General features: G+C 43.4%; 1 protein-coding gene across 1 annotated transcript; it reads left to right on the forward strand.

The window, feature by feature from the left end:
* The first annotated feature begins 3,361 nt into the window (after positions 1 to 3,361).
* Positions 3,362 to 3,856, forward strand: LOC137232893 (developmental pluripotency-associated protein 3-like). The gene has a single exon (XM_067755752.1). The coding sequence runs from the start codon at positions 3,362 to 3,364 to the stop codon at positions 3,854 to 3,856; it is 495 nt and encodes a 164-aa protein (XP_067611853.1).
* Positions 3,857 to 11,522: the final 7,666 nt, after the last annotated feature.

Below are 11,522 nucleotides of genomic sequence, written 5' to 3' on the forward strand. Positions count from 1 at the left end.
ACCATAAGAAAATATCATCACGTGGTTACAGTCCTCAATTTAAGACACACAAAAATGGACTTTAAAAAACAAGTATAAATTATAAGCATGTTAAAAACATCCCCATATTCAGGCATTAATTAGTTTTCTTGCATTAAGCATAGTTTTCTTTTCCATTATTTATTTAAATTTTTTAACTCTTTTTTTAATTGTAATCTATACCCTGAAATTTTTCTGCAAAACAAAACCTCCATGGTTGAAAGCCTTGCAATGAAATAATTTAAAGTAACACTTAGAGTTTTGTATTTCCCATGTCTTCAGGGTCTGATAGCTTCTGTATGCCTGCTCCCAGGATGTTTGGCTGTGCTGCAATTCCTACCCCTAGATTTCATGAGTATTCCTTTGTAGCTAAAATAATCACCTTATCTTACTGAACTAGAATGATTCTCTTATTTAATAGAACTTCTTCATTGGGTGTCTGTATCTTGCAATCAATCATAAAAAACTAAAAAGAACAAGGCTTCTGTCTTGTAAACTTTTTTCACTTAACTGCATAATGTGAAAATCTTTTCATGTCAACAGGTATACACATGAATGACTTTAAATGGCTACGTACTATTCCATTGAGTGGCTAAAATATGAAATCTTACCAGTCTTCTATAATTTGACTTTTACGTTTCAAGGCTTTGCTTTTCTCCTTACAATTTTTTCTTGCATTTTTTTCACATCTTAAATAGCTGTTAATTTCCATAAACTGAATTGCCAAGTAATTCTTAGCTTATTTTAATCAAGTAAATGCAGAGAGCAAGTATACCCTGCCACTGAAAAGATCCAAGAAGTGGGTAACACAGAGCATTACTAAATGCAGCAAAACCACTACCCAACTTTAAAATACATAAAATGATCTTATCTAGAACTTGTTCTAAAAGAGCTGGATACATATTTTCCCCTTAAAAAACAGTAAGTGATGTTCGCAGAAAAAACATCTTAGGAAAATTAAACTTTAATACTTGCTCATTAAATAGTATAAACTTTAAAATCTCTCTCTTTTTTTTTTTAAATTTTTATTTCATCTTGAAGTATAGTTGATTAACAAAGTTGTGTTAGTTTCGGGGCTTCCCTGGTGGCGCAGTGGTTGAGAGTCCGCCTGCCGATGCAGGGGACACGGGTTCGTGCCCCGGTCCGGGAAGATCCCACATGCGCGGAGCGGCTGGGCCCGTGAGCCATGGCCGCTGAGACTGCGCGTCCGGAGCCTGTGCTCCGCAACGGGAGAGGCCACAACAGTGAGAGGCCCGCGTACCGCAAAAAAAAAAAAAGGCTCAGAGTGCTCTGTTAGCCACTCTAATTATTCCAGAAAAATTGAATTTCCAGGAGTTTAAGTTATCTGAGGAGGGAGAATGACAGGCAAAGGCCTGTGGTCTACAAGACAGAACCAAGAGGTTTCTGGGGTGTCAGCACAAACCACTGCATTGCTCTGAGCCTGATGAGAGCGTTGGTGTAGCTCCCTAAATTCTGAGGTTTTGACCCAGTTGTCTCTGGGAGAATTCAAACTTCTTTCCTAAAAGACTTAATCATTTCTTAAGTTAATTTGGAAATTCTCACTTTAGCTGGACACAATATTTTGAAAAAAAAGAAAAAAGTCATTCCCTCATGACTTCTGTTAACTTCTGTAGAGCAAGCAGTTAATTCCACTTATATGTGGGCTTGGGAGCTCATAAAGAGCACGTTCTCAGCCTGGGGGCTCTGTGAGTCATCATAGCCTCGCCGTCATTTTAAATAATTCAATGGAGTTTAATAGCAAGTGTTTAATTCAACACACTGACTGGAATTCACCAGTCCAAGGCACCCTAGACTGAAGATATTGTGGGAGATAACAGAAATTAATGAATTTCTTTCTTACTTCATTCAGATGACCAGCTGAAGTTATCTCCCTTGCCTGAGTTAGAGAACTCCCTAGCTCTCCTCTCTTCTGCTTCCTGTTCACCTTGGGCACTTGTGAAGTGTGCATATAGATGTATGGAAAAGCTCAGCTGATTGGAAACCCTGCAGAACTTTGGACAAGGGAGTGACGATCAGACCACAGAGAGTTAACCTAAAGCACACTGCTAACTTATAGCCCACTATTTCTATAGCAAAGGAGCAATTTTAATGCAGAAAAAATAACATGGAGCCTCTGCTATATCACTTGTATTATAAAAATTGGCGGAGAGGAATCTTCAAAGATGGGAGAGACCTGAGTGACTGAAGCAGGCATGTTCACATTGTATGGAAGGGAAGCATATTAGAAGACAAATCCCAGAGCCGACAGCAGGGCAGATCGCTGGAATCTTCCCTAGATACCTGCTCAACCTTGGGGCCCCCAGGGACCAGCTGGTTGGGCAGTGAAGAGGGGATAAAGTGATAATGTGGTACTGAGTTTGCAATTTACTTTTCTTGACTTGTTTCAACCTGATTTCACAGACATAACAATGCTCATTTCACACTACAATAAAGTATTGAATAGGAACTAGGGAAAGGGGCAGAGAGATCTAATTCAGGGCTGAAGTACCATAGCAAGACTGGTCCCAAACTTGAACTTTTAGAGGACATCCCCTGAGGAATTGTAAGAAATGGACATGAGGGGAAAAAAAACCTCATCTAATGCTTTGTCTATGTCTTAAGACTTATGAAAAAAGATATTGAAAGTTGTGGTATCAGAACTCAATCCATGCAACTGAACTTGGGAAAATGTCATCCTAGGAGAACCTGCCCTGTTTCTTAAATCTCCATTTGTCATGTGGCCCTAGAGAATAATCATTTGTCATCCAGGTAGAAGTTCATTTCTACAGTCTCCTGCTGCAGTCCAGTTTTGTGAAGAATGTAGCTTCTATGCGAAGCTTAATTGCCTCCATCAGTGTTTTTGTGAAAAAAAATACAAAAGAATATAAACTGGGGATACTGCCCACTAATATCTCATAACCTACATTTTGTTCTACTAGGAGGATTTTTTTAGCACTTGATTATATAGTGCTTAATTTATATTATTTATACACATTTCAATAAATGTTCAATATGGATAATATCCTGTATGCTTCTTTTTTCTTAGTGGTAGCTATCCTTTACATACTTACTTTATGTATTTACATATATAATTACCAATACTTTAGAACTTTAGGCACTGAGCTTGCAACATTATAATGCAATAAAATGACTCAGAATAGAAAATTAAAAAGAGAGGTTCGGTTGGATTCTTCTCTCACCACGGTGTTAGCTTCGATTTTTCTCCCTCTTTCTTAGCCCTATAGTTCTCCCAGGCTACTTTCTAGCAATTTGAGTCTAAGGCATCACCTTCCACTGGAACCCAAAAGTCTAGGAGAAGCTTCAAGCTGTGACAAGACTCCCAATGGATTCATCTGAGGTTAACCCAACCTGGACCCTGGAGTCTCCTCAAATGTCCATCGATGAAAATTCCCAGGCAATTCCAGTTGCCTCTGAACCTATGTCTGAAGTGTTAATAAAGGACCTCAGTAGATTGACGCTCAACCCTAGCATCCAATTGCCATTCATTCTACCAGAATGTCTACCTCAACCAACTGGGCGGTTACTTGGTGAAAACATACCCTATAGGAGAGGGGTGAGGACCGTGTTAACCGATCGGAGAGATAAGATGGAACGGCTGATTCAATCCATTAAAAAACGCTACGGCAAAGGAGTTCCTCGGTCTGACTCTGAAAGAGAACCATGGCAGAATGATGTTGAGACTCAATCAAGAGGGCAAAGATTTAGATGTAGCTGTCGTTTTTGCCGGTTTCATAGAGATCCTTCTGAGGATAATTATGAGAATTATTACAACAATAAGTATTACAGTAATTATGACACGGAGTCGAAGGAACCATAAACCTTATTCTTGTACTATTTTTTCGTCCTGGTAATTTTAGGATCATTATGAAGCTTGGGAAAGATTGTGTACCAATATTTTGATAATCTATAAGTTCTGTGTTGTCTTTTTTTCTTGCATCTCTTTTCTACCTTAATACAGTAACTTATAAGGAATCTATGTAGCTTGCATTTGAATGACTTGAATATATTTTAGTTCCACTTTGTGAAACAAATTAACTTGTGTGGAAGGAAAGTGAAGAATATAACGTTGGGTGGCTTGGCCACAGCATTGTTAGAACAGCACGTTGAATTGCAATAAAAATGTTTGATGTGCTGTTTCAATTTTCAGTAGCAAATAAATGTGTTTATAGAGGATCTTAAAAAAAAAAAAAAGAGAGGTTCTAAAAACATTTAATTAGAGAAGGGATATTGTTTTGTTAAATGCCTGCAATGTAAGAGTTAAAACATTTGAAAACTAAGTTAAGCTTGAAGCTCCCTTGCAGCCTTGGCAAAAAGGGAAACATACATCCTAATGAGACAAAGCCTTTTCCCTGTGCTAAAATGCACTTGGAATATTACCCAGAGTCCTCTATTTGAGACGTTGAAAATATAATGGATGTCCTCACCTTGAGTTTTATAGAAGACACAAAAATTGTCTTCAATATGGCCATAAAATAAAATCTGAGGGTACATTATCCATCAAGATGGACAGGAAACTTGAACATGGGGGCAAAACCCAGCTCTTTTCATGGCAGTTGCCAGGATGATAACACTATCAGTGAAGGTAAGATTTCCCCAGGGAAAAGTGAAAGTCCCACGAGCAGACCGTAAATAACTATAGGAAGAAGCCCTCCACCCTGACACAGAGGATCTTACATTTGAAAGGCTAAGTATGAAAATCCAGACATAACCTAATCCTCGTAAGTTGTGTTTAAGAGCCACTCAATTCTCTGTTTTTAAGGTCTTGCAAAAAACATTAAAATTCTAATTCTTTTAAAATGAATTGGAGCCAAAGTTGTGTTTTGTGAAACCCACACACCATATTATTTTGGTCAATTTCATCTACTAGTGAAAAAGCAAAGCAGTCAAACCACTGATTTCGAGCGGTGCAGATACCTCCAAAGAGGAAAGCAATCAGCAAAAAAAAAAAAAAAGCCTTCCATCTCTTTCCTTCATTGTACCAGAGCACCAGTTACTAAGAATCTCAGATGAGTAGAGAAATAACTATTAAAAAATTGAATTCTTGTCTACACAATGCCAAAACATCTAGTAAGTCTGGTTAAAAAAAAAAAAAGTCAACCCAGATGTTTGGCACTATATAGACAAAACACCCAGATGACTGGCTGAACTTGCGAATAAACTGCTGAAATGGGCCAGATGTTCTGGCTTCTTCGGGCTTCGGAGCCTAGGGGGTCCTTGGGGACATCAGGAGAAAGCAAACGTTCCCTCTCGACCTTCACCACCTGCATGCCTTCCTTGGAAACTGAAGTGGGTGTGTCACAGCGGGGTTTCAATTCAAAACGTCAAGGACTGCCTTAGAAAAAGCAAGGGAAAAGTACAAGAAGGCCAGTAATGTGATATTTATCTGAAATCCGTGTTTTGGGAAGTCACTGAGTCACATCTATCTTGAGGCACTGTGGTTGCATATCTAAATATGCTTCCCCTTGAGACTTTCTCTTTCAACCCAAGTTCTGGGCTACCCTTACCCAACCCAGGGGGCAGTGGTTTTTTACAGGCAACGGTTAACGCTGAAATCTACGGCTCTCTGCTTCCCCACATCAATTTTGCCCCTGCCTTGCTCCCTTCTTCATGGTTCCTGTTATATCTTTTCTTTCCTACAGAGGTGTGCTAAGTAGGCAAGGGAGAATCAGAATCAAACCAGGGATGCTTCTGGTACAGCCCAGCCATGGGCAGCCGTGGCAGAAAGGTCCAGTGCCAGAGCTGGCAGGGCGAGCAGAGGGGACAGAGGGACTGGGATGCTGAGGGATGCTGCCCTCCACAAGGAAGAGACCCACGTGGCTGCCAGCCAGCCAGCAGAGGCTCCAGCAGCCCTCAGGCGGGTATTAACTGACAGGGTGGGACACAGCCACAAAACCCAGCATCCCCTCCAGCAGATTTGTCTAAAATGGTGCCTCGCAGGAAACTGAGGGCAACAGGAAAGGAAGAGTCTCATCTACCACCATGTGATTACCGAGCTCCCAACTGTATTTAGAAAACAGCATCGGCTTCCATCAGAAAGTTCAGATCTGCCTTCAATCCATGATCTAATTTTTGTTTCAGAAAGGGGTCTGTTTTGTTTCTTTTAAAAAAAACATCATTAAAAAGATTTCCTTTGAGTCAGTCTTCTCTGTAGTCACCTTCCTTGGGAAACTTTCTGCTTCTCTGTGAAAGAAAAGCTGTGATTGCTTTCTTGTCCCCCTCCAGAAACACTTATTCAGACATTATTCAGACAATTTCCCGACTGCCACCGGAGAAGGAGTTTCTGCGTCTCTCATCAGGATACAATTAACAGAACAAATGAAGTGATGTGGGAAAGAAAATAGAAAGAGGAATCATTCCCACTGTCCCTCACGAAGTCGTCCCTGCACTCTGCTGGGCTGAAGGAGATCAGAACCGCAGATCTGAGAGTTGAAAGAACATCAGCTCCACACCCACCCCAACACCCATAGGACACATCCCGATTTCACTCATGTCAAAAGATGGCGCAGACGGACGGGAAAATTTAAACACAAAAAGAAAGTGTTATTTTCCTCTCTTTGGATTAACAAAAAACTCCTTCTCCCGTATCTAACCACCCCCTCCCCTCGCCCCCTCCTCTCTCAGGGGTTGGCTTTATTTAAAAAACTATATTTCTGCCCAGGCATTCAAAAATGCTGAGTGCCTCAAGCAAAGTAGTAGAATAAGCATGTTTCTTACTGCTTCTTGGCAACTCTGCGGCCCAGGACCTGCTTCCAATTAGGGATCATGTGGCTTCAGTTTAGTATTATCATGAAAATGAAATTACCACTTTAGAAAAGTCAAGTTATTTTGGAAGTGAAAACTGCAGGTCAGAGCCCACCAAAATTCCAAAAAATTTGCTCAAGAAACATCTTATTGAAGGGTCAAACTGGTCTGGCTGATAAACATCCTGGGGTTTGTGATATGTGCCTCTCCTCCTGCAGTTCCACCGCCCCCAACCCGGCCCTAGGTCAAGTTCATTGTCCTCGGGAAAAAGGTATCCCTCTGACGGCAGATCCAAGCTTGCTCTTCTTGCAAAGCAATAGCACCGGCTTCTCTGATCCTCTGATGTCCTTGAACCAGTGGACCTCATGCACTCACCTGGCTGGGACCTAGTCTACCTTAGCTGGCTCTTTCTCTCCTGAGGTTTCTATTCCCTGCCCAGCTCCGCCGCCTCCCACCCCCACCGCCCCCCAACAAGATTGTAAATTCCTGAGAGCAAGGGCCATGTCTTTACTTTTTTGCAGCTTCATAAATTCTTAGAACAGGAAGGGACCAGATCCAATGGCTTCATTCTAAAGATAAGGCCTATTAACTAGTTCTGGCACACACGCTCTGAGGACTGAGGCCTCTGTCCGCAGCCAGGTCAGCCCTGAGCCCACAGAACGTCTGACAACAAGGATGCCCTTCAAAAGTGTTGCAGGCCAGACCCGGGAGACCTTGCCTATCAGCACAGTGGTTAAGACCCTCGAGAGTCAACCCAGCCAAAATAATAAATAAGTAAATAACTTAATTAATTAATTTTTTTAAAGTTTATTAAAAAAAATAGACCCTTGAGATTCAGAAAGACTGGGTTCAAATCCTGGGGTCATCACCAACTAGTTCTGTGACTTAAGACAAATTGCTTTACCTATTTTAGGCTTCATTTATTCATGTGTAAAGCTGGGAAAATAGGGTTTGCTGAGGATTAAAGAAGCTAATGTATGTATTTAGTCCATGTGCCTATCATTAGGAAGCACTAAATAAATGGATATTGTTTTATTGTCATTATTATTTGGCATGTTTGATGGAACCCAAACAGAGGGGTTTCTTTTATAGAAAGCTCCAGCGTTTGTCACATGAAAACATGGGTTTATTTGGAGGAAATGGTCTGTATCGGCTTTTTGGAACCATCTCTGTTATTATGAAATTCCAGGAACTGGAATAAAATAACAAGGGGGTGGGAGAGAGGGTGAGTGGATGGCTCACAAAGCAACTGGAACCAACCAGCCCGGGGGTCACGGACTGAATGAGCACCCACTGTGTGTCAGGCGCTGTGTCTGGTGCCGCAGGAAATCCAGGCCATGTTAGACGCGGCTCGGTCTTCAAATGCTCACAGTCTACTTAGAGACATAGAATTCACGGGAAGAAAACTAAAATTCCAGCTGTGGGTAGTCTGTCTCAAGGGGTCTGTTGATCACAAAAACTACAGAAGTACAGAAGAAACAGGATGCCTTCCAGGTGGTGTGGGCAGGGAAAATGTCACAGAGAAGGTGAAGCTTAAAGGAGGCTTTGAGATTTTGCCATTTGCAGCAACATGGATGAACTTGGAAGGTATTACGCTAAGTGAAACAAGTCAGACAGACTTGATGACATTGCTTATATGTGGAATCTAAAAAATACAACAAACTAGTGAATATAATAAAAAAAGAAGCCGACTCACAGATACAGAGAACAAACGTGTGGTTACCAGTGGAAGAGTGAAGCGGGGTGGGGGGGGCAACATAGGGGTGGGGGAATGGGAGGCACAAACTACTGGGTGTAAGACAGGCTCGAGGATGTCCTGTACAACACGGGGAATACAGCCAATATTTTGTAGTGACTGTAAATAGAAAGTAACCTTTAAAAATTGTATAAAAATTAAAAATCAGTAGATTTTGAAGCACTGGGAAGACTCAACTAGGTGGAGATGAGGAAGCAGCACTCCTTACGCTAAAGGAAGAGTCTCTGTGAAGTCCCAGATGTAGGGATTTTAAGATGTGTTTAGAGGCAGTGAAACCAGCCTGGCTAAAGGTAAGGTACACCTACAGGCTTAGGGAACAGATTAGAAGAGTTGCTTGAACATGCACTGTGAAGAGCATTGAATGCTTTGCATTCACAGGGCCTTAGCATGACTGTGCCGAGTATGAGTCATTAGTCATTAGCATTGTGCAGTGTACAGCCTAAACAACTGTCCTTAGCAGCTTGGCTAAATCTTTGGACTTCATCTTGCAGGTGGCCATGAGGCACTGAAGATTTTCGAGTAAGATATCAGGGTCTGATTTTAATATATGTTGTTGAGGACATTGCACTCAACTTGGAAGAGTTTTAGAAGTCAGTTATTCCAATTCCATGGAATAACTGACCATCAATTACCAATTTGGGTGTGGAGAAGGAGGGAAGTCATGGTGCTTTAAAGCCCTGGCCTCTTTACGATTCACAGTCTCTGCACCTTTGGAGTTTAAGGAATCTTGGTCCGAGTTAACAATTTTTCAAAGCTGACTGGGGAGAAAAATCTCAGAATAGAACATATTCCAGCTGTCCAATCTTTATTGTGGGCTGTTCTAAAATTCTCCTTCTCTAATAGCAGAATGTCTGAAAGAGTTTAGAGAAGGAGGGGCAGGCTGTGGGGCTAAGGAGAGGGAGAAGCAGCCATGGTACCAACTAAACCTCCTTAGAGGCAGGAAATGAAGGAACAGGTGGATGCGGGGACTCGGTCACAATTCTTCCATTTTCCCTTTCACTGTCTTTGAGAACAATCGTTCTGTGCCTTAACGTCAAAAATGGAGACAAATCCAGGATTGTGCCAAGAGAAACTCCGCTGGATGTAGCACGATCCTGAGTCTAACGTGAGGTGGAGGGCAAGGAGGGGCGACTATTACAAAAGGAAACATCCGTGTGTGGTCCTCCTCACACACACTGGTAATTGATGGGTGAGTTTCTGTATCACGGGCTACGTCAAATGCCATCCAGCTCGAGTCTTTAACCCACTGCACCGGGCAGACAACCCCACGGCCCCCGGAGGCTCCCAGGAACCCCCGGCCCTGGGTTCCCCGTGTCATAGCTCCTACTGGCCACCAGGGAAGACTGAAACTCAGAGGAGAGCAGACATTTTCTGCAAGGCAGGAAAGGTGTGGAGCAGATGCTGGGGATGGGGGTGCCAAAGGGATGGAAACAGATGCCTGGGAGTTTCTGCCATCAACACCTACTTGTAGATTCAAGTTTGAGCCGTCATTTGCAGATGCCTGTGTAAAATAATCCATCTCCCATGACCTCAGTGGAACATGACTTGGCTGGCGGGGACAAAGCCTCCTGAGGAGAAAAGCAGCTTGCCCAGATCTTCACAGAAAGCTGAAAAGATCCCAAGATGGGCCCCACTGCTTTAAGGCAGGAGGACTGGAGAGAGGTCAGGGACCCCAGAGCTACACCAAAGGAGCCTTTTCAAACCCTGTGGTTGACCACAGGAGAGAGAAAACGTGGAGGGAGAGCACAGGGGTGGAGGAAGGCTCTCCCACACACTCTCCCAGGCCCCTAGGGAGCACCAGGGACCATGTTCCCATCTCCTCCTTCATCTACCACACTCGGACACACCCAGAAGAGTCATCTGTTTCCTCAGGAGAGAGCAGCACAGGCGAAGCCCAGCTGACCCCACAGAATCCCATCCCAGAGCTGCCCCCAGCCCAGGGAAGACCCCTAATGGATGTGCCTGGCGGGACACCGGGAAGCCCAGGCATGAAACTAGAACGGAAAAGAAAATGACTCCAGATTGCCGACAGGCAGCCCTGGGTCCGTGGACTGCAAGGGCGGGGGTAATGTCCAAACACAAACCGAGCAGCTACCAGAGTGGGGTTCTGGGTGGCTGGCATTCCAGCAGCACGGCCACCGGGACAGCAGCAGGGATCAGCGGCATTTAGCCTTTTTTCTGTCATTTCTTGCAAATGCTGCTCGGACCATCTCGAGATCAGGGCCTCGCGTAGGATTCCAGAGCACCGCCGGGGTGCTCGGGGTGCTGAAAATTCAGGAGGAGAGGATGCCACGAGGCCCCTTGCCTGTGGTCAACACCACTCATTGTGATGAACAGGACATCGCCTCGTTTCTCTCTCCTGCTTCTTTCTCTCTGCTGCCTTTTTCTTACACACAGAAGATGTGTGTGTGTGCGCATACATATAGAATACTATACATAGATAAAATATAACATAGTATAATACAATACAATAGATCCTTGTGTATCAGCATAGAAGTCAAGATCCTTGAGACTGACTTTCGGGCAACGGCCGGTTTTATCAGCCCAGCACTTTGAAAATCAGCTCAGAGGAGGGTCACTTCGAGACCTCTGTGCTACCAGTTTTCAGGAGGAACCAGGTGTATTTCCCTTAAGTGTTCCAAAGGCTCTCTGTGAGTTGGATTCTTTTACTCAGCTCACAAAACCAGAAGCTTCCATTAGCTTCCATGACTGTCACATCAACAAGCTTCCAAGGTTGGGCAAACAGTTGGTAGCATCTGACAGAGGCTGGCTCACACTTGAAGATGGGGAAGGGTCTCCTCGCAGTGCCACAAGCTTCTGCCTCCTTTCCTGACCTTCTCCTCACCTCACCTCTCCTGCAAGAGTGTTTTGAGAATGAGCTGTTCCCCACCACCATCCCAGCTCCATCCACGTCTCTAGATGGATGGCGGTAGTACACCTCACTCTGCTGGGTTGCTGATGCCTCACCCTCCTGGTCTTTTATATC

Source organism: Pseudorca crassidens, chromosome 10, assembly GCF_039906515.1.
Source record: "Pseudorca crassidens isolate mPseCra1 chromosome 10, mPseCra1.hap1, whole genome shotgun sequence".
NCBI lineage: Eukaryota > Metazoa > Chordata > Mammalia > Artiodactyla > Delphinidae > Pseudorca > Pseudorca crassidens.